This window comes from Mycteria americana, chromosome 1 (assembly GCF_035582795.1).
Source record: "Mycteria americana isolate JAX WOST 10 ecotype Jacksonville Zoo and Gardens chromosome 1, USCA_MyAme_1.0, whole genome shotgun sequence".
Classification (NCBI taxonomy): Eukaryota; Metazoa; Chordata; class Aves; order Ciconiiformes; family Ciconiidae; genus Mycteria; species Mycteria americana.
The window spans coordinates 122517051-122540276 of record NC_134365.1 but is presented as its reverse complement, the minus strand read 5'-3'; the positions used below and the strand labels follow the sequence as shown (position 1 = coordinate 122540276).

The following is a 23226-nucleotide window of genomic DNA, read 5'->3' as shown; positions in this document are numbered from 1 at the left end:
ATATTGTGTACATGGTTCAGTTGGAGAGATTCTAAGAAGGGACTTGGATTTTTTTTGCAACAATGTATTTTTGAATTTGTGAAACGTAAGGCAACAACAATGTTATTTCCCAACCATTGAAATTGTTCAATTACATTTTTCAGTGAAAATGAACATTTTAGAAGGATAGCCTTAAAACCACTGTATTACTAGGCTTTGAAAAAAATCTCTATTTGCTCAGCCAGAACATGTGCAAATTCAAGTCTGTTTTTCCAGGCTGGATCTCCTATGTACTGCATATATCTAAGTCCCGTCACTCAGATGCTTTCCTCTATCCAGTCTGATAATATTTGCAGATACTTTTGGAAATATATTGGTGTAATGAACTAATGAATTTAAGTCCAGCTGCAAACAAGCAAGCAAAATGCACCAGAAAAGTAAGTGAGGAAAAAAGAGAAAAGATAAAGGTAGTACAGGAGAACTCTTCTAGTTACAGTTTTGAGTTCATAACTGCTTGTGTTTGGCAAACAATCAGACTGCATTCAGTTATTTGACATTTCCCTTTTAAGTGATAGGGGAACAGCGCTGTGCTTCCAGGTCCCAAGGAGCATGCCAGTCAGCCACAGTCAAACACTGCTGGCTATGGTGACACAGGCAAAACCATTTCAGATTGGATCTTGATCTTCCAAAAGGTATCAACTCTGGTTAAAATTGCCTTTTATCAATTCCACTCCAGCAGTGTGCCCAGGTGGCCAAGAAGGCCAATGGCATCCTGGCTTGTATCAAAAATAGTGTGGCCAGCAGGACTAGGGAAGTGATTGTCCGCCTGTACTCGGCACTGGTGAGGCCACACCTCGAATACTGTGTTCAGTTTTGGGCCCCTTGCTACAAGAAAGACATGGAGGTGCCGGAGTGTGTCCAGAGAAGGGCAAGGAAGCTGGTGAAGGGTCTAGGGAGCAAGTCTTATGAGGAGCGGCTGAGGGAGCTGGGACTGTTTAGCCTGGAGAAGAGGAGGCTGAGGGGAGACCTTATCGCTCTCTACAACTACCTGAAAGGAGGTTGTAGAGAGGTGGGGGTCGGTCTCTTTTCCCAAGTAACAAGCAATAGGACAAGGGGAAATGGCCTCAAGTTGCGCCAGGGGAGGTTTAGATTGGATATTAGGAAAAATTTCTTCACTGAAAGGGTGGTCAAGCACTGGAACAGGCTGCCCAGGGAAGTGGTGGAGTCACCATCCCTGGAGGTATTTAAAAGACGTGTAGATGTGGTGCTTAGGGACATGGTTTAGCGGTGGACTTGGCAGTGCAAGGTTAATGGTTGGACTTCATGATCTTAAAGGTCTTTTCCAACCTAAATGATTCTATGATTCTATTTATTTTAACCGGAAAAAGAGCAAGCCTCCTAACTTGACTACATCCCAAAATGTTAATACATTCACAACCAAAAAGATAAGCGAACACAAAGAACTGTGGTAACAAAATACTTTACTAAAATATCGTACATTGAATAGTTAGCTGGACATTCTTATGTTCTATGCAAATAATGCAAACATTGCCACGCATTTTATGTTAATGTTATATAGTAATCAGCACAAATCCAAGAAGAGCAGCATTCCTGTCAGACCCATTACAGACAATTAGCCCTTGTGTCTGTTCAGCTTTTACGTAAGGCAAATGTTTCATTACAAAAATCTACTCTGTATTCTCAGAAGTGCCTGGAAGGGTTGTACCTCCTCAGTAATACTGAATCAGATGAGATGTGTGACCAAATCGTTCATGGACATTTTTGAAAATCCTAACCTAAACTAAGAATATGTTAGTTGATGAGTTAGAATTGTGAAAAATGTATTAATTTTTCTGTATTCAAAACCTGATCTTGTGTTGGAAGAAATAGAGTATGCTGAAATGCACAGCTCTAACCAACTCTAACACACTATCAGCTCTGCTGACTTGTACACTCCTTCCTACTAGACGAGAAGCACTGAAGTAACTTTTCAAAGTAACTTTCCAAAGCTATTCATAAAAAACTGATTGAATGATCATCTGACCCAGAAAGCACAAAAATGTTAGGATAGTGCACTACTTTTACAGATAAACTGCCCCAAAATTGCCTAAATTCTTTTATTAACCTATACAAAACTGTAAAAATAAGTATATGTACACTGCAGTATTGTGTTTACAGTTCTAGTTATGTTTCCGATGTTTTTGTGATGGTCTTTCATAGGAAAATACATATAGTTTGGCAAAAGGCCATTAATACTGTTTTGACTGTGTTAAAAGTCATGATCTGAGGCCTAAGCTGCAGAAGCTAATTTCATTTAGCTGATACATATAAACTGACTAACGCAGTGGCTTTGTTTAAAAAAATGCATTTGCCTTACATGCAATCATCTTCTTTTCTTAAATCACCTCTTCCAGCAGGATAACCTTATATTTTAAGTAATTAAGGATTCATTTACTATATTTGTATGCGAAACAGCCTACTGAATTCAGAGAATTATGAAATCAATTTCTGATTTATGCAAGCACAAAGAAAATCATACGTTGAGGAAAATAATGTGCAGCAACCTAAAGCATTCCCTTGGGAAGCTAATTTGCAAAAAGGAGAGGAACAGGCTATCTGAATCCATAACATTTCAACCTGTACTCATTTGCTCCTCATCAGAAATTTAGCAGTGATAAGCCAAATGCTTCAGATAGGCAGGCCATTAGATGCTTAACAACATATATTCAGTGGGGACAAAATATTTCACATGCAGTAATAAAGAGAGGCATCTTGCATGGGTCACTTGAAATTACAAATATACTCCCTGGAAACAGTATCCAGAATGGAATGCTTTCTTAAAACATGCCTGAGGACTTTATTCCCACTGGCACAGTACCTATGAATTTAGACCCCCAAAATGTAGTGGTAACATCTGCAAATGGGATTAACAGAGACTAGCACTATCTTTCCAGTTAGTAGCTATATTCAAGTAATTAGGAATACTCCTGAACTAAAATAAAAGCCACAGTCAAGAAGTCTAGCAGAGGTTGGCTCTCAAGCGTAACTTTTTTTGTGATGATACAAAGCCACAAACTGCTCAGGTAAGACATATTTTAATGCCACTCACAAGCAGCCATTGTTCAGGGAAGCAACCCAAAATACCATGTCCTAATGGGAGACTTTACCCTTTGCCCACGAACTCAGCCTGACAGAAGACCAGCAGCTGCACCATCCCAGGAGCTGGGTGCCACCACACTTCTGGGATCTCAACACCTAGTGGAGGTGAACAAGTCAGCACATCTGTATGTAAATGAATAGCTGTCCTGCTGAGATACAGGCTCCCTGGGACTGCACGGTTGGACTGGTCCTGCCAGCTGGGATAAGGTTGGCACCAGGCACAGAGGTGGAAGTGAGACCCACAGGGCACTGCAGGGTTATTTCTCTGAGAACAAGAAGAGGCCAGGATGAACATTAGGCTGCACTATACTGTCCCAGCTCACAGACCCTCTACCCCGCAAGAGAGGGAGCTAGGAGAGGCCGGGAAGCATTCCTTTATGCTCAACATTTTTCCATAAATGAAAGCAATAGCCAGCTTGCACCTTGGGTACAATAGCAATGAATGGCAAAAAGACATTTCTTTTTGCATGGTTACATGGAAAGAATAGTGATTAAAATGCTGTTGCTAGGCTTTATCAGTCCAACCCATCGCACCTACTGAAGGCACCAGCAAGAGTAGATGTGCTGCAGCAGGGCTTTGAGTCCAAGGGCAGATACACCTGCAAAATTGGGATGGGAGGTGGAGAGATGCTGTTCAACTCAGAGCTGGGCTGCCCACCCCCTGGCACAGGGTACATGCAAAGGCAAACACCTCCTTGGTCACCCACCCGACCACCTGGATAGCCATATCCCTGCAAACACCATATACGCAGCTCTTTTCTGAATGGGAAACTTAAAATAAATAAGGTTATTCTTCTACCAAAGAAACAAATGTTATTTCTTTCATCATCAGTTGTCAAAAATAAGTGCCTGAGCTCAGGTTACTCTACATCAGAATAAAATAATATATTATCACCATTATTAAACAGTTTTCAGGATGGGGCATATTCCTGCTGAAAATATTTGTCCTGCTCTTCAGACACAGGCAAGTAAGAAGAGACACTTGGACAGTCCTCAAAACGTCAATAAAAAGAAAACAAACAATAAAAATTAATAAAACCCAAAGTAATGAAGTATCTTTCCCTGTCTTTCCTCCATGCTTTTTATCACATTCCGTATATTGTCCCCATCCCCAAGGCCTTGCCCTGCCATCCCGGGGCAGTGTCCAGCCCTGGTCCTGATCCTGACCCCCACCTGTCGTCACCAGGGCCCGGCCATCGCTGGCTTGACCTCAGACCTACCTCGTCACCATGGTACTTTGTTATGATCGGGACTCTTGGTTGGACCTGGCCACCACCTGTGGGCCTGTCTTGCTCCCTCACATGGGCATGTGGGGCTGAGCCCTGCTGGCTGTCGGATACCCTCAGCTATCCACTCATCTTCCTCTAGGGAGCAGCCCCACTTCTACTGCTCTCTGAAAAAAAACGTTTCACACATAGTGTAGCTGTTTGATACTTCTTTGCTGGTAAAACTGGCCTTTTCTTTGCGTGAAAGTAAATCAAATAGGAGTATTGCATAAGGCATGATTTTATGAAATCCTTTCTCCCTCCCCATAGCCCAAATGTATTTTTCACAGCATCTGCTGTAAAGACTCAATTCCTTATCTCTGAAACCTACAAACATCCTAGTGATTTCATGAGTCTTTGCGTGGTAATGAAATAAGAAATGAGGCTCCCAGCCTGAATGATTACTTGGGAACATTTTCGCTCTAGGTCTTGTTTAAAAGAGAAAAATCCTCCTGTCTTCTCCCTTACGCACCCAGTTCCTCATAGGGAAAAATGTCTAAATCAGAGGTACTGTTTAGCTCACTGTAAGTGACTCTAGTTCAGCCTTGGCAAACCATTTACAGCAGCTTTCAAGCAAAGTGAGACACAAACGTACAAGATGTCTCCGGGGTCTATTTTAATTGAAAGACCAGGACACTCTCCACTGAGCATGGCTCCAGCTCTACCACATATCATTCTCAGCAGGAGGCGCTTCTAGGGAAACAGATGCAGTAGCCTTACACATTCACCTGCAGGTGACCTGCAGTACCTAAGGTTGTCCCAAGAGCGCTGTGTGAGCAAATTCTTCCATCTCTGCAAAAAATTTCTGTAGACTGAAGGAGGGATCTGTGCCAGCATGCAGTTCTGCCCACACAGAGCTGGCTGCAAGGCCAGGGCTGCAGTTCCCTATGCCAGGAAGGGAACGTCCTGACAGCTACAAACACCTTTTCTTAAATGCCTGCACAGATGGGTGCAAACGCAGTAATCTATCAAGGGGGACCAGGAAGAGGGTGCACATTTTCTTCTCTGAACAAAAGTACTTTGACTTTTAGTTTGACACTGCAGAAATGTTCCCAGTCGTGTAGCAGCAAGATTTGGAGGGCATGTTTGCAGGCCTGCATCTTTCAGAAAAAAATAATAATTGTAACTTGTGTAGAGAAGGGATGCAAAGAGGTGGGAGCGAATGGGAGAGAAAGAGGTTTGCATGTTCTTGGACAGAAATGGAGATTAAAATAACTATTAAAAACGCCTTTAATGTGATGGATCGAGTTAATTGGGAGTTCTGCTGGAGTCAAGAGCAGCCCTGTAAATGCGTAGCATTTCAGTTTGTTAATTTGAGCAGGGAAGGTGCTAGAGCACTCCGTGATTTTCTGTCACTAAGTGATTCCAGTAGCTCAGCTGCTCAGATGGTTCTACTCCATGGCACATCACGATTTTCTTAAAGCGAGAAACAGAGAACGTAATCCTTTCTGGAAAAAACGTCTGCTCTGAATGAAGCTCCTCCAGCTGAATTTTTAATTTGGCAAGGCACAGTCCTATGAATACATCCTCCAGTTTAATGAACAAAACGCTCTCTGAAACATTATAGATCTGACTAGCAACATCAGTGGATAAAACATAGCCAGTCCCGGAACAAAACGGCGGATAGGTCGTTCCCGGATACTCTTCTTTGCTCACGTACCACTTACTCCTTCTTCTCCGTATGGGGTACTCGTGCAGTTTTAAAAAGCCTGTGAAGAATCTACTGGTCCTGTTTTTCCTTAGAAGAAGCTCAGTGAGGTGAAAAACATTGACAAACACATCTGTGTCGGTTTTCATCACAAAGCTGGACTGGTAACAAAATCTGTGAATCCATTCGATTCCCATCACGGTCTTCAAAGTCAAATTGTAATACGTGTCTGTAAAATTCTTTTGAATAATGTCTTTGTACTTTTGGCTTTCAGCAGCAATATCAGCCTGCTGGCTGAGATCCCCAGTGCTTCCCAGGAGGAAATATGTCACCAGGCGCTTGCCGGCGACTGTTCTCTCCTTCCCCCAGGTTTGCCGGATGGCCATCCTGGCGTCGACATGGTGGCACGAGGATGTCACAAGCAGGACGAGGAAAGGCGGGTTCTTATGGCAGTCTATATCTGGGAGCTGTGAGAAGTTTCCTCCGATTCTCCTAAAAGTCCCTATGGGCAATATGTAATCTTGGTGGTTTTCACAGAATATACAGAATTCGGTCAAATTTTTGTAAAAAGCCCAGAAGCTAGCACAGCTGAGGCAAACAAGGCAAACAAACAGCTTGAATTTTCTGAAATCCATCTGAAAGAAACAAGAAGGCACAGAACATTAAAAAAAATATCTAGTTCCTTTCAGTGCTGTATGCCAAAGTCGCTGCATAGGGATTTAAAGCCAGGTCATCTCTAATTGAAAGCTACCTATTTCAGGGCACTCGCCCACATGCATTTCTCTTAGTATCATTCCCACAAGATGTTCTGCTGGCAATCAAATTCACACTCCTGCTTACTTGAATCTGTCCCCCCAAGCCAGCGTATCCTCAGAAATCCACACAAGCATGTCCACTGATACCAGACTACCCTGGCTCGTGCTGCAGACCTCCTCCCCATTTTCAGCATCTTACAAACTATGACTTAGACCCAGCAGGGCTCTCACAAGCCAGAGAGTGGAGAAGCAGCAGATATGTGCCCATGCCAGATGAGAGAGAATAACAGCAATAGGTTTTTTTAAAATACCATGTTTCTCCATTTGTTTGAAAAGTGCCCGTGTCCCAGAGCCAGCAAGTACTGCCCAACTGGCAGACCCAGACAGGTTCCTCCCATCTTCATCTTCTTTGCGTCCTGTGGGGCACTTGCACCAACCCAGGAACTGCTCCCAAACTTTTTGCTGGACGGGCCATGAGTCACGTATTTGACGTTGCGTCAGCTGCTCAGAAAAAAAATCAATAGCGGGTCAGATTATTTGGACATTTCACCTTTTGCAGAGTTTAGGTGACTCACTAGGGCATGCTGAGGTGAGGAGGGGCTTGTCCGTACCCCCCTCTCCTTTCTAGGTGAAAGACATCCAAACAGTAACAACGATGTTCATTCATTCATCCTTGTAACGTTAATGTGCTGTGTATCTGATTACAAATGTAGTATAAATTTTGAGAGAGAGAAAAATTATCAAAGCAAACCCAAAAGGCCACAGTTCCAAAAAATTATACATCTCCACAAATTAACCTGGTGAGAAGAGTGTAATCCTTCAGTTACTCATTCCATTAACCCACAGGCCCACCAACTACTATTTTAGAGCACTAGGATGGGGGAATTTTTACCAGGGGGAAGGGCATTCCCTTCTACTCCCCCACTTCTTAATGAAGAATTGGATCTGGCTTCCCATCTAAAAATACAGCAAACCAAGTTTACAATCCCCAGAGCTGTAGATTTCATGGAAATTTGATCTCTGCCTTCCAACCAGGAATGTTCTGCCTAGGGTCCCCAAAACCACGTTAGTGCCCTCCTTTTGCTCAAGTTCCCCTTTCCAAGCAATGAAAAGGTCTAGCATTGCAGGCTTAAGTTAATTTTAAAGTCCAGCCAGGTGTTCCTGGGAGGAATCCAGCTCATTTTACCCATAAGAATAGTCCCATTAACTTCAGCTGGTATTCTCAAAAGCATGAAACAAGTAGAACTGGAGTCCTGGTTTACTGAAATTCCTCCCACAGTGAAATGCATTTTTGCAACGATTCACTAATGAATTTTGAAAATATTTCAAGAGTTCACATTTCTTCTGCCACTTATATTTAAATTAACTTTATCTTGAAATAGAATATTCCTCAGATCTGTTTTTGCTTGTATGTATAGCTCACAGTAGTCTTAACAGCAATTAATGTAAAAATTGCTTTAATTAAATACATATGTAAAATTGTGTGAGAATATACATATGCATACATATATATACACACACACACACACACACACAAAAGATTATACAAAAATCTGTTCTGCATCTGTTCTCATGTTCTTCAGTGGCCTGGGAGGAAGCACATGAATATCCTGAAAATAGCATTTTCAGGAAAGGATGATGTTCTGAGGTTGGCAACAGAGTTGCAGAAGAGGTTCACTCCTGTTATCGGCTCTTATAAGACTGTTCAAGGGTCTGACATTTCTCTGGCACAGGAATTCCAGAACATGTACAAACAAGTCCTTCCAATACTGAACTAGGAAGGTAATTGAGAGCAATTTTCTATTAAAACCCGTTAAAACCTTTTCAGAAATACTCAAGAGCAAGAAACTATAACATAGCATACTCATTTCACCAGATCTCAGTAGAATCAGACTAATGTGACTTGACCATATTTACTTCTTACTTGTTTCCAGGTTTGGGCACTAGTAACAGATATAAAAAAAAATTTAAAAGGTCCCTGTTCTGGACGGCTGGGAGAGCAGCCTCCCAGCATATGTTCTGGCATGTATTTACCATGCCGCCTATCCAGAGCCAGACTGCCTTCCTTCTTCAGTCCATGTATGAAGCAGCATACCTTATACACATATATAAACACACACACACACAGAGGCAATGCAAACGTTTGTAGATTTATGTAAATTGTAAAACATACTTTATAAATTTTGCAAATCACACATATGTACATGTATCATTTCACAGCAGGTCCCTGCCTGCCGCCAACGGGGAGGGAGTGGCCTTGATAAGAACACACATTTCCCAGAGCAAAGTCTCATTTGGTTCCAACTGTGTGAAAGCCATTAAATACTAGCTTTTGTCATCAGTTTAATCACCAAAAGCAAATCTGGGCTTATCTGGAACTGGTAGGAATGGTGTTCTTTTTTTCTGAATGAAACATTTGCAGTTACCCACAGAGGTATTTGTGGAGGGGACTGGGGGAAGGGCTTGCAAGGACCCAGATCGCACCAGTGGGCGTTCCTAGTTTGGTGTCTCAGCTCTCTCTGCCTCCCCAGCCGCATGTAGGAGGGAGCCATCCAGATAACGTGCTGCATCCCGCTCCGGGGACTTGCCCCCGCTGCAGCTGCTCACTGCGGTCCCCAGCCCTGCAGAGCCATGCAAGCCCCCAGACCGGGTGCAGTTGAGGAGTCTCAGCCTCCCTCTCCATACAGGACTGTGCCCCATCTTCTGTCGCAATCCCACTTCTTCCGTGTTTCACTCGCACAGTAGTCTTTCCCCAATATAGCACCAGTTCCCCAAACTCCCCTCTCCAGGTAAACTCGGCAAGCACGTGGGAGTGCACACAGGTGTCTCATCTGATGGCCCTGTCTTTCATTTTTTTCTCCTTCAGAGCTCAAGAAGGGAAGAGTTGCCCCAGATGCCCCCGAGGCCAATGCGAGTCCATGGTGCGAGGGGGGGGCTGTCCCAAGCACCCAAGCTTGGCAATACATTACAGGGTTGGCATTTACTGAAACAACACCAAGGGAAAGGGTGACAGAGAGATCACAGAATCACAGAATCACAGAATCGTATAGGTTGGAAAAGACCTTTAAGATCATTGAGTCCAACTGTTAACCTAACACTGCCAAGACCACCACTACACCATGTCCCTAAGCACCTCATCCAAACGTCTTTTAAATACCTCCAGGGATGGCGACTCAACCGCCTCCCTGGGCAGCCTCTTCCAGTGCTTGATAACCCTTTCAGTGAAGTAAAAAATTTCCTAATACCCAGTCTAAACATCCCCTGGCGCAACTTGAGGCCATTTCCTCTTGTCCTATCACTTGTTACCTGGGAGAAGAGACCGACCCCCACCTCTCTACAACCTCCTTTCAGGTAGCTGTAGAGAGCGATAAGGTCTCCCCTCAGCCTCCTTTTCTCCAGGCTAAACAACCCCAGTTCCCTCAGCCGCTCCTCATAAGACTTCTGCTCTAGACCCTCGATTTCCTTCTTGTTTTCAGGTGAATACGGAAAATTTTGAAAGTTAAAAAACACTTTATATTAGCACAGGCAGGTCGGTTCCTTGGACTGCTCAAGTTGGTATATCAGGGAATTAAATCACCCTAGTATTGGCTCCATCCCCCTGGGACACTGAGCCCCCATCCCATCCCTCACCCCACGTGCACACAGCAGGTTTAGCTTCCCGAGTGAAGCAAATGCTCTGTCTCCCCCACTGCCTGGGAGAACTGCTATATATGAAGAGCGTATGGAAAACAAGGGCTCCTGTTATGTTTCAACAGGTCAACATGGCTGTGACTGCATTTAGCAAAACCATCACCATCCAACCTAAAGTATCTTGCTCTACAGCAGAGATATGAGCATAGGTTAGGTGTGACAAGGCCTGTGGTTTCTAAATTATCTGTCACTATATTTTGCCTGCATCTGACAAACAATATGGTCTGTGATTCAAGATTTCCAGCCTGTGTGCACATATCTCCATGAAACAGGCCTGGAGATGTTAACATGAAGTGAACATTAAGTCTACAGGAGGTGGTCCAGAAACCAATGGAGACTTACCAGCAACCAGTCTCTTTTCTAGAAGTAATTTTGAACAGCATCCAGTATTTTAGCATCAAAACAAAACAAATCTTTCTGGTTTTATAGAAAATCCTTTTACATGAAGTTATACTAGAGTTTTCTCCCTGATCTGAGTCAGAAATTACAGTTCGTAATTATCTCAAAGCTTTCCCCATCTCCTATTGTTCCAACTGCAAAATATTTTATGTAGGGCATTGCAAAAAAATTACCTGCTTCGTGTCCTAGAGAGCAGTTTGTTTAAAGTGGCTGGCGCGGTGTCTCACGGCTTCGCGCAGATCCAAACGAGGTTTGCACTAGAGCCTGGGACCCAAGCGATGTGGGCTACAGGAGCCTGCAGCCCTGTGCTCTTCTCGCACGTGCCTGAAACGAACACGTGAAGAAAAGAAGGTGGTGGTCAAGGTCTACGATCCAAATCAGCTGAACTGCAGCCCACTACTTTGCAAGTACCTATTTCCACCAGTGGCATGAACTACCTCCTGCGTTCTGCCGTGGTCAGCAGGTTGGCTATAGGGCCTCTCTGTTCACACCACTGACCCTTGTGTAACTCCTTCATGTTGCACAGTGATAGGGCCGTGGTAACTCCTGTGATGAAGCCTAGTTATTCCATCAAAATTAATCTAACACCTCCTTTAGGTCTGTTAATGAGTATAATTATCTAAACGGCACCAAGAGATCAAGACTATATGCCATATAGATCAGGAAAAGCAATCTGGCCCGAGGCAGGGAGAGGTAAGTAGGTCTAGAGTCCCCCTGAGGAACAGATCCAAAACATCAATTTAAAGAAATAGTTTTCTTAATTTTTCTGGGGCAAAGCTACAGTCATGCCACTGAGTTCAGCGGACCATCGGCATTGGCTTTGCGTTGAGGTCGCAGACATCAGTTGGGGAATGACCCAAAGTGCAAACGACCAAAGTGCTTTGGCCATCTGCAAGAGTCACCACTTTGTAAACAGAAACACAGGCAGCTGCGGCAAGGCAGACCCAAAAGCAGAGGCATGATTTAAGTACGCAAACAGGAGTTACGACCTCAGATACTACACAGTTAAAGTCAGCAGCAATATTCCCATTTTTCTTTCCTAATAATCAAAAGTAACATGCCCTGGTATAAGTACTAATAATACCTGCTACCTTTTAATTCTCCTCGGAATAAAGCCTCTAAATTGCTTTCTCAGAAGCTCAGCAGGACACGAAGAGGGATTAAACATGCATAGATAATAAGAAAATGTCAAGTACAGCAGGAAACATTTATTTTTTCCTAAATGCAAGCATTTCAGAGGAGCAGGGGCCAGCTTGGAGCTCTCAAAGATTATGTCTCTGGCGAGGCAGTGGGTTCAGCAGTGGCTGGGCCACCATTTTCACAAGGGGACACGCAGGTAGCTGGGTTTCCCCCTTAGCCCAAGCTCAGAAGTCACGGGCAGATGACCAGGTGCCTCTAGCCCAGCAGCTTTTGGCTGTCCCCCCACCACCGGAGCACGACGCTGCCCGGTGCCTACCAGACCTTGTCAGGAACAGCAGCACCTGCTCAGGTACCACGCAGGACTACCAAAAATGGTGGTGGTGAACCTCTACTCGAAATAAAGGATCACACGGGGACAGGCTGCCCTGCCTCGTCCCCTGGCAGAACTGGCTGGCTCCTCCTGCCCCGTGCGCTTGGTGGCATCATCCCACAGAGCCTCCTGAGCCAGCAGTGCTGTTTCCAACCAAAAGAACTGCACGCGAACAGCCACTGAGGTGATGAGGCTAAATGTCTCCTTCCCGGCACTTTAAAACACCGCTTTTTGGGGAGGTTTTTACAGCAACGTGTATTAACATGTCCTCACCCAAACCAAATGTCAAGACTGGCAGGCAAGAAGGATGGAAACCCGAAAAGGATACAGGACTGTCGTGGTTTAGCTTCAGTCGGCAACTAACCCCCACGCAGCCGCTCGCTCACCCTCCCCCCGGTGGGATGGGGGAGAGAATCGGAAGAGCAAAAGTAAGAAAACTCGTGGGTTGGGATAAGAGCAGTTTAATAATTGGGAAAAAGAAAAAAAAAATTGTAATGAAAAGGAAAACAACAAAAGAGAGAGAGGACAAAACCCAGGGAAAAAAAACCCAAGTGATACAACTGCTCACCACCCGCCGACCGATGCCCAGCCAGCCCCGAGCAGCGATCACTGCCCCCTGGCCAGCTCCCCCAGTTTCTATACTGAGCATGACGCCATATGGTATGGAATAGCCCTTTGGCCAGCTTGGGCCAGCTGTCCTGGCTGTGCCCCCTCCCAGCTTCTTGTGCACCTGGCAGGGCATGGGAAGCTGAAAAGGCCTTGACCAGTGTAAGCACTGCTTAGCAACAACTCAAACATCAGTGTGTTATCAACATTATTCTCATCCTAAATCCAAAACACAGCACTATATTAGCTATTAGGAAGAAAATTAACTCTATTCCAGCCAAAACCAGGACAAGGACAAAGGAAAAACTTTTTCTGCTGCCCTTACTGTCAGACCACAGAAAACCTTTTTCCTTCTGCTACCTCTCACCAGCCTCTGCTATCAGGGTTGCCTCTCCTTGTCAGTCTGTCAGCAAGTCAAAGCAAGACATTGTTCCTCTGCTTCATACATGCCAGCTTCTATCATTTAAGCACTGAGTTGCTAGGCACTTTATTTACAGCCAAACCGTCTGCCTTTTTTTTCCTTGGGGGGGGGGGGCATTTTTTGTCTCTCTGGCTTTTTTGTCATTTTTTTTGCAGTGCTGCTGGGGGGGATTAGCTTTCCCAGCTCCTCCCCAGGCACCTCTGTGCTACCCCCAGCCTGCCATGATGAGGTGTGCATGGGGAGAGGGGCTCTGAGGGGTGGATGCTTTTGATGCTTAAAATAAGCCTCTGGCTCTCCAGAAAGGCCATGATGTTTTTTGGCCAGAGAGCTGACTCTGGGGAGCAGGCGAGCCATTTGCCCGTGGTCACAGACCCATGGCAGGAGTCCCCATCTCCAAACCCTAAGCGATCAATTAGACCACAGATAGAAAAAGAGCATTATTGCTACTGATTTGCAAATCCTACTGTGTTGCCTGGCTTATGCTCTGTCATAATGTTACTAACACCCATTTAGCTGATTGACCCCGTAACTTTGACAGCAGATTGAATCTTCTTTGTAGAAGGTTGGGCTGGTTTTATTTACCACTTTGGGTTTTAATAAGAAAAGAAAAAAAAAAATTTAAGAGTATAAACAAGTCAAGTTTTGAATGTAATAGTTCAAATTACAATTCAATAGTTCATAGGGGGAAAAAACCCCATATTAGAGTGATATGTTAAATTCTAGATTAATATTAATCCCAATGAAATGCCATGCATATATACATAATACAGATGTATACAGATACATGCATACAACTGTATTGTTTTTAGCAGCACGACCAACACAGCCTAAACACTGGTATAGTTATAATAAGCAAAGAAACTTTTTTCCCAGCAATCAAAGAAAAACCATGACAAAAAAAAGAGACTTTAAAATATAAAATTAGTTAAAATCCAGTAACAGAGTAAGAGTTTCTGAAAGATTCACCTCCTTGCCCCAGATCCCCTCCCATTGTGCTGCGACACAGATGGCTTCAGAAGAGGCGCCTGACCCACTGTAACTCCTTAACCTTATCTCTTCAAAGAAAAATTTCCACCATTTCCTCCTCTAAATCGTATTTTCTGTAATACAGAGGTGGTTAACTACAGCACCAGGATATGCGTATAAATATAACCTTAACACGGAAGCTCTCTCAGAGGTAACACACAGGCATCGGAGGAGGTTTGCATGCAAACATTCATCCATTAAAAAGGTGTGTCTTTATTATTACAAGGGAAAGAACAAACATTTGCGGGTCTCATCCACTTGAAAACACAGTCTTTTCAGTTCAGATACGGAAGCGTCACCGCAGGTGTGGAGATTTCCATTACTAAAATGGTTGTAATGGCCCAGACCAAAGGTCCACATGGCCTCTGGGTTCTGCCTCTGAGACTACCCAGGCGGCTGATGCCTAAAGGAGAGTAAAGATCATGGCGAGCGTATTCTCACAGAGAGAAGGCATTTGTGGCACAGTGATCTTCTGAATCAGAGGCTGCATCTTCCTCTTTATTAAAAAAAATCATCAAGAGCCATTAGCTCTTGATGCACCTTGATCTTATCCACCCAACCATGAGCACTTGCTCATGACATTCATTTGGAAAAGCCAAACAGCATCCTCAGACCAAAATGCAGTTTTGCTCGCAAAACCAGCAAAAAGTTTTGTAGGATATGGAGCTGCTCCCGTAATGGCACAGGAAAGAAGTGCTGCATCTGAAGAGTCAAAAAGAAATCTATTTCCAGGGACTTTAGCCAAGTCAAGAAAGCTTACTTCTATTTTAAAATACCATTTTGCTTTTCCAAGCTGCCTGCAAAATTCTCTTGATGAATCCTGGGCCTAAAAATCCCACCAAAATGTCAGCTTGAATATTTAGTAAGGCCAGATCCCGTTTCCAGGAAGGGAAAAGATGTTGCAGTGGAGGTTGCAATATGGGCTGTTAGGCAATCTGTTGCAAAGTTCAGACTATCAACGCAGAGAAACTGTACGGGACAGCCCTTACAGTTCAGCCCCCAGTGCGGGTGCTTTTTGTCCTTTTTAGGAGCATATTCGGACAGTTTTGATTTGATCCACTTCCACAAGGGATCCAACACAGCTGGCAGGCAACCAGCAAAGAGGCATCCTCTCTCACAGGCAGAGAAAACAGCAGTGCCTCTGGGGCACTCCCTCCTTGTTCTCCCAGAAGGACCTTTTCTCGTCTTGGTAGTCATTTTTTCCAAACATGCAGCCTAAAAGTCTTCTCCTTCTATCTCTGTCTTCCCTTCACCCCCTTTGTACCAAATGTCCCTTTCCAGGTTTCTCTCCAATGCTAATAGACTCGCTTCTTCTAATGCTCCCTCTATTCCTACAATAACCCCATCTTCCATTTATCACTGATGCTAATGAGCATATTTAACTCTTTTAAGAATTGCCTCATGAATCAGCAATTTTACTACGATTCCTATTTTACTTGCTATATTCCAAACTCCAGATCTCACCAAAGATAAGCAATTGTCCACGACGGGATGAATCAGAGCAGCCTTAACCAGTATAAACCCATGCGGTTCATTTTGCTGGATAGGAACAAAATCCAACTCACAGCCACCCTCTTATCTTCATAAACAAATAAAGCAATGAGAAAAATTCTTCTTTAAGCTCTTGCTGCCAATGCTATGACTCCAAGAGCCTGGTTCTCTGAGCTACAGGAGCATTGTACGTACGGTGTTTGTGTCCCCCAAAACAAATTATTTATTGTACCCTCATTTACAAGGAGTGCTACAAGTAGGATTTTTCCTCTTAATTTAAAAGAAAAATAAACCTGAAAATGGTATTTCAGACAGGATGAGGGTCTTGCTCTCCCTTGGAAGCAATCTCAAGATACATGAAGGAAGAAGGAAAAGAGCACTGCAGAGAAGAGATAGCTAAAGAGTTTGTACAAAAAATGTTCAAGCAGGAAAAATTACCAATAGACATTCCAATGTCACTCTTAAATCTTTCATAAACAGCGTGCTGCTCAGCCCCGCCAATATCACTGTAGGACGAGGACTTGTCAGGATGCTACCTTTCAGATGGGTTTTTTCCCCTGCTTTAGGCTGGGGCAGCACTTGCACAGAGCAGGTGAGCCCAGCGCTCATGCCGTTCTGTGCCCTTTCGTTTCGTGCTGCCTCTTGGCACAGTCGTTTTTTAGCGTTTGGAGCTTTACTCTTCCCCTACCAATACAACGGTTGAACTAAGTCCTTGCATTTACATCTCTGTTAAAGAGGCAGTCTGGTACCTTTGAAGGATAACGTTCCTGGGCATCCTTTAGTTTCCACCCAGGGCAGAGACAGCCCAGGGACAGCCGCTGGGGCTCTCCTCACCACCCCAGCCCTGTGCCAAATGCTAACCGGGAGGGATATGGCGTCCAGCTCCCCTTTTGGTTAGCAGGGCTTAGGCAGAAAGCAGAGGAACAGAAATCCCACTGCGGGGCCCTCACGCTGGCAAATCCTTTGTAAATAACTACTTGGCTTTAAAAGTGCTGATTATACACAGTAATGTTTCCATGATCAGGCCCGACAGCTGCTTTTGGAAGTACTTACCTGTACCTCATGGGTCGTCTTCTTTTTAAGCGTTTCATCCAAGGTCTCAGCAAAGACGCAGGACAGCGAGGCAAACGTTGCCCTGTGTTTGTCCTAACTGATCCTGGTCTTTATCTGGGGACAGGTTCACCGGCTGCCAAAATGTTTCCCCGTGTTAAAGCACACACTAAATCCTCTGGCGAGCGAGACTACTTATCGCTACCTTCTCCCCACGCACTCAGCCTGCCCCTCATGCCGGTCAGGGGCAGATGCGCCTCGTCGCCCGTTTTACCGGCGGAGGGGCGTTGCAGTCCGGAGCCCTCAGCCGAGCCCCCGGCCGCCGTGGGGCCGCACGCCGCTCGGGCGAGCGACTTCTGCAGACAGGGAGAGGTCCGCATTTTGATCCCCGTCTTCGAAGCGGGCTCACACCTGCCACCCCCTCTTACCTTACTCTCCTAACGCGGCCGCGGCGCGCAGCCGGTCTTGGAAAGTCAGTGGCGCGGGTCCGCGGGCGCGTCCGTGGGCGAAGGGGCTCCCCCGCCCGCGGCCATACCTGCAGCTGGAGTTTCGGAAAGAAATGGGCAGCTCCTCACCTCAGGCGCCCGCAATGCATCCTCCGGAGCCTCCGGCCGCGGTGCGCGGGAGCGGCGGCGAGCGGGCGGGCTGCCCTCCGTGCCGGGAGCCGCCGGCTACGGGCCCTGAAGTCTCCCCGGCTGCCCGCAGCCCGGCCGTCCCGGGCGAGGCGGTGCACGATGGCCCGCGGCTCCGGAGGGAGAAGCGAGGGACGGCAGCGATGCGGCAGCCGTAACCTGAGCTCCCTGCCTATCTCTTCCCTCTCTCCCCCTCCCTCCCTCTCGCCCTCCCTCTCGCTGCCTCCCTCCCTCTCCCCCGAAGGTAGCAGACCGGCTGTGCCGCTGCGGCTCCATCGGCAGGGAAGGGAAAGTTAGGAACTGTCTGCGAACGTTTTTATTCGGGGAATTTGGGATGGGAGGAGGGGGGCGATGGCCTCCCAGGCGTGGGAGCGGTGCTCGGGGAGCTGGAAACCGTGTCAGAGCAGAGCCAGCCCTTCCCAGCGCTGGGAAAGTTCGGCTCCGCGCTCCCAATTGCGAGCGATACCGCCTTGATTCGCACAACGGGGGAGAAATCTCCCTCTGCTAAGAAGGCAGCGCCGAGGCACCCTCGGAGTCCCAGGGTTTCCCCGATGAGGAACGGCAGCCTGGCGAAACGGGCGAAGGGGAGCAGACGGCCCCTGCGTGCCCCGGGCAGCAGCGCCGGGGGTGGCCGCACCCGCCTCCCAGGCCTCCGCTCTCCGCATCGCCCCTCTCCTCGGATCCCCGTGTCTGCCTGGCCCCCGACACTTCGCTGTTCAGCACAGTGCTCGGCCTCGGGCATAGTCAAGCCTTTGCTTTAGGGCTGGTCAAAGTCCGGGCGAGACGCCTGATCCCTTTCCAGGGCCGCTTTCGCTACTTCTTGGTGCAAGTGGAGAAGTGCAGCAGTTTTGCCTTTGTGTATATGCAAACTGTCTCCCGGTGACAGCAATCAGGGACAGAAAGTTTCACATGACAACAATTATTGAAGCAAATGGCTTTGGGGAAATATATTTCTCTCCTACGGGCTGCAAGCTCAAGCAGAAAAGAATACTTCCAAATCAATGTTATGGATAAAGCAGCCCATTTAATAGCAACATACGCACTAACAATTCGGGGAGTATGAATTTCTAGCAAGAAACATTCGCTTTGATTTGTCATTGTCATCTTTGAAACAGGTTGTTCTAGCGCAGCATAAAAAACCAAGAGACGAATCAATCACTATGGGCTGCTGGCAGCTCCCTTCTCCTCCCCCTCTGCTCCAAGGCTAGAGATGGATAGATGTAGTGAAGGAGACATAGAAAATGCTGTTTGCTTCTTCTACTTGGTGGAAGAAATACAAGTAAGAGGAGAGGTTCAGATCCACTTCCAGATTTGCTGCAGAGAGGACTGCTCCAAAAAGCATGGAGGTTTGCCGGGGGGGGGGGGGGGGGGGGTCGCCTTTTTTTTTTTTTTTTTAAAGGCATAAAGCCAAACCCAGGTAGCCTGAGTTTCCTCTAAGGAGGAAGCATTAGCTAAAGCACTTAGAATGCCTGTTTCCCCCCCTGCATGCATTACTATCTCTTTTATGCTCCAAGTTCCTCAAAAACCTTTCCTTTAGTTTTGGGAAACTGCTTTCTTTGTCACAGCCTGGCCTACAAAGTCCAAGAGATACCGGACAAACAAAAGCTTCTGCAAGCAAATTTCTTGCCCTCTACCTGGACATGGAACATTTTCCCATGGAAAATGGGAAACCAACGGAGGGCTGGGGCTCGCACCTCTGCCCTCACAGCTCCTGCACATCACATTGCTCACTGGCCACCCCTGGGGCAGTCCTAGCCAAGGAGCGTACTGATATGGGAATGCGTTGCCATTTCATATCAAACCTGTTTCCACTTCCTTCAGCTATGCCACTGAAAGGTTACTGCTCCCAGCTTGCTATGTGAGTTTTAGCAGTTTGCTTCTCCGCAGCTCTTAGCTTGCCCAGCTGTCATTAAAGCCAGGGAGACTTGAGGGCGTTCGGTCTCTGGCAGGACTGCACACTGAAAAGCACACATTGCGCTCGGAGGTTACACAGGCTAATGTCTGGGAGGGACAGAGGAAAAGGAAGAAAATTAAACTCTGAAATATCTAGCCTTTGTGCTGGAAAAAAACCCCAACAAGCAAAATCTACTTCTCTCTACCTCTGATTCAGGATTGCGCTGGCTGTGTAAGTCCACCCCTACACCAGCAAAGCATTTAAGCAGAGTAATGCAAACATATGCCTATATTTCATTAGCAGTAAATTTAAGTCAACATATGTGTCTACATGAAGTCAGGCCTCAAAGAGTGAGTCAGGGCTTAAATCAGTGTTGTAACGAAACTAAAATAATCTAAGCCTTCTCTAAACGCACATAGCTTTAACCTGTCACATCAAATGAAAATTACGTACTTAAACTATAATCTTTCTGTTCCTTTAGTCACCAAAAGAGGCTAGATCAAATTAATAAAAGAGAGCGTGGATGCTGCCTAGCTGTCTGAGGAGGAGGTGGGGCTCCTGGAGCAGGATATTCGGCTTGAACCAAGGGGTATTTCTGCCTTCCAAACCGGAGTCACCCCCAAACTCAGCTCCCCCAGCACCCCAATCCACGTCGCTCCTTTCTCCTTCAAGCAGGAAATTGACAGCTTGAAACACCGATTGCGTTGGTGGCTATATATTGTCATCTCCCCTGCCAAGTAATGGTTGGATGTGGCCTCGCTAAGTGATAGTATTTCCACATACGAGTTTGTTCAAATATAAGGCAGGCAGAAATAAGGTTGGACTGCAAACACCCATCAAAAGATGCTATTGTTTGGTTTGGGTTTAGGTTTGCTGCGTTTTGTTTTGTAGCACTATGAAAAATATGAATAGGAGCTCTGTCCTTGGGTTTTTCTGAATGCATGTGCTGATAAGACAGCTGTGGGGGAAGGCAGAGAAGCACTTGCGGCTGAAGAGGATAAGTGATTCACAGGCTGCATACTTGGTGTAGGTATAGGATGATTTAACAGCTTTATTACCTGACTGTGTTGGAAGTTTCAAGGCTATTCACTTTAATGCAAAATTAAATCCAATTTTATATAGAAGTTTTCAAGATTTTTCTACAGTGAATCTACACAGATTTATTTCAGTCAGGAGGAGGACTTTTGTTGAAATAACAGCATCATCCCTTCAATGGGCGCAGTTTATGCTATAAAGGCTTTAATAGCAGTGCAGAGTAATCTAATATAAGGAAAATCGTTACCAATAAAACCTACTCGTATAGTAGCAAAACGGTTTCTACCCTCAGATTTACAGTATTATAATTCTACTGATGCAAAACCCTATCTTTGGCAGACAGTGCAAGCTCTATTGGTAAACTACGCACACCAGATACCTCACTACGCATGAAGCTTTATCTATATAGCAGCACCCCTGCTAGGGGGAAGGTGGGAATAGTGCTTGCTTAATTATATCAAAATATGTAAATTTCGACAATAACTTGTACAAACAAGGCTTAAATACCTCTCAGCATCAGCAGCTAACAAAATAAGTGGGTAGCCAGTGTTGTGAACTATTCCCCACAGCTGACTCCTGTACTGGGCAATGCCTCTGGGGCTGCTTCTCGCCCTACTTTTATCCCTTGGAGCACAGAAGGGTTTCTCCTCCTGGCCTGCACCCACCCTGTGTCCTGTGTTTCCTCCTTACCTTCCCTTACCCCACCCACTTCTCTGTTGTGCTTAAATGAATCAGCAGGTGGGGGTTTAAGCTGTGTGTAGATTAATGTATTAACTTTTTTTTCATCTAGATATGCTTATTCATCCTGTATAAAACCTCCAATCTATCCTCAGCCTTTTGTCATTCCAGTCATTATTATTTCCAGCGCTAATTACTAGTGGAGCCTGGAGCAATCCATCTGCTGAGAAGAGCCAACGCTGCACCTCACGGCGCAGTCTCCTAAGGGTGGGAGCAGAGACACGCTCGTAGCAACAGGCTCCTGGTTTGCTTCTTCCTCAGACAGTTGACACCATGGGCTGGGTGGATGCTGGCTGTGCCCGGTGGAGGGCAGAGCCGATATGAACCCATGGCCCCAGTCGTGACCTGCGGGAAGCAACGCAGCCGTGCCCGAGTTGGGGGCACCCCTCCGCAGCACGTGTTTCCTTGGGGGAACGCAGACCCGCAGCCGGCAGGGCCAACAGGCTGCCAGCTCCAGCCTTCGTCCGTCCCCTGGCCGGCACATGCCAGCAGGCACCACCCCACAGCTCTCGCCGGCCCTCGGTGGGGTTTGGCTGAAGGACAGGCTATCTTTCTGAAAGGAACCCCAGCTTGGCTTAGGGCCTGTGAGCAACACAAAAATCTTTTGCTTCTACTGATAAGCTGCCTGAATAGCTGACCGTGCTAACTGTAGGGGTGTTTTGCCTTATTTCTTGCTATGCTTTTGTTGGCTGGGGTTTGCATCCTGCCCAGGGGAGTTGCTTTGTCCCTCTGTCAGCAGACACAGACTGCCAACGAGCTCCTTTTTCAGTTTCTTCTGAATAAACTGCCCCAAAATTTCCCCACAGTCATATTAAATTGTGAGCAGGTGAAGACAAGGACCTCACGTCTTCTGCATCAGTGCAGTGCACGAGGCTGCCTGATGCTGACCATGGTGCGGGGGCTTTGAGCACTGGAGCTTTCCTTGCCGCTGCCACGAGGACTCGTTAGCCGTAACCTCCCTTAACACGGTGCTGCATTTCTCTCCTGGGCTCTTTCCAAGTGACCCAGGTTTCTTCCTGAAGACACTGAAGCCGTCTCACCGCCGCAAGCGTGAAGTGAACCCCGGCTCTGCGTGGCTCTCAGCCCTCCCTGCCCTCCGAGGATGGACCTGGCGCTGCTGGCCATGGCACTGCGGGTTTCAGCCACCGGTCGTCCACATCCCCACCGGCCTCACGGCTGGCCAGGGCTCAAAGGTTTGGCCTACAAAGGTGACCTACATAGAGCAGCCAGCTTGCTCCTCACCCCCCCTTGCTAGGCTGAGCGATCTGAGCTGATTACAACCCCTGTTTGCCAAGGCTGTTTTCCAGGGTCTGGGTCCCATTAACTCTTCCCATCACTTCCACGTCCCTCCTTGAGCATGAGACCAGCGTCCAACAGAGTACCCTGGACAAAAGCATACCACTGGCGCTCCCAAGTGCCACCGGACCTTCCCACATCCCTCCTGGTACAGCATCTGGGACTTGAGCCTTTAGCCGTTTAGACTTTAACTGTGGCTTATTGAAATAAATAGCGCAGGTTATGAAGCGCTGGAGCCATCAGAAGGGCACAGCCCCCCCCTCACTGCCTGTGGCATTTCGGATCTCCCCTGGAAGGAGCCTTCGGCACATCGCCATGGGGAGGAGTCTGGAGGGGCAGGGGCTGGACATGACCGGGGGTCACCACGTCTGCCCCGGGTGACCCCCTGAGCCCCCCAGAAATATCCTGTCTCGAAGCAGGCGCCGAGCACTGCCTTGCAGCAATGTGATAATCAAATCACATGCTCCAGGACTTCAGCCTGCAGGAATAAGGAAAGCAGGTTTTTTTGGCCCCTGCCCACTGCGCAATTAACTGGAAGTACACAGAGGCTTTTCATTTGTTTGTGTTTCTTTGCCTCGTCCCCATTTTGAAGGAAAAAAAAAAAAAGAAAAAGAAAAAACACTCGCAGTTGG

The 23226-nt window shown here is 46.5% G+C and overlaps 1 protein-coding gene across 14 annotated transcripts in view; it reads right to left on the bottom strand.

Annotated features, from left to right (window-relative positions):
• Window positions 1–1443: 1443 nt before the first annotated feature.
• Window positions 1444–23226, bottom strand: part of B3GALT5 (beta-1,3-galactosyltransferase 5) — a 34238-nt gene continuing 12455 nt past the window's right edge. For 2 of the 14 annotated variants that reach the window (XM_075518894.1, XM_075518835.1), the window contains exons 2-3: window positions 7118–7307; window positions 1444–6686 (exon numbers count right to left, since the gene is read on the bottom strand). In XM_075518894.1, coding sequence (XP_075375009.1) covers window positions 5733–6686; window positions 7118–7210 — 1047 coding nt within the window. In that variant the 5' untranslated portion in view covers window positions 7211–7307 and the 3' untranslated portion in view covers window positions 1444–5732. Of the gene's footprint in view, window positions 6687–7117; window positions 9894–10838; window positions 10930–11068; window positions 11230–14593; window positions 14862–17002; window positions 17136–17574; window positions 17796–23226 lie in introns of those variants that run through there. The other 12 variants (XR_012778138.1, XM_075518846.1, XM_075518825.1 and 9 more) reach the window with 12 other exon arrangements.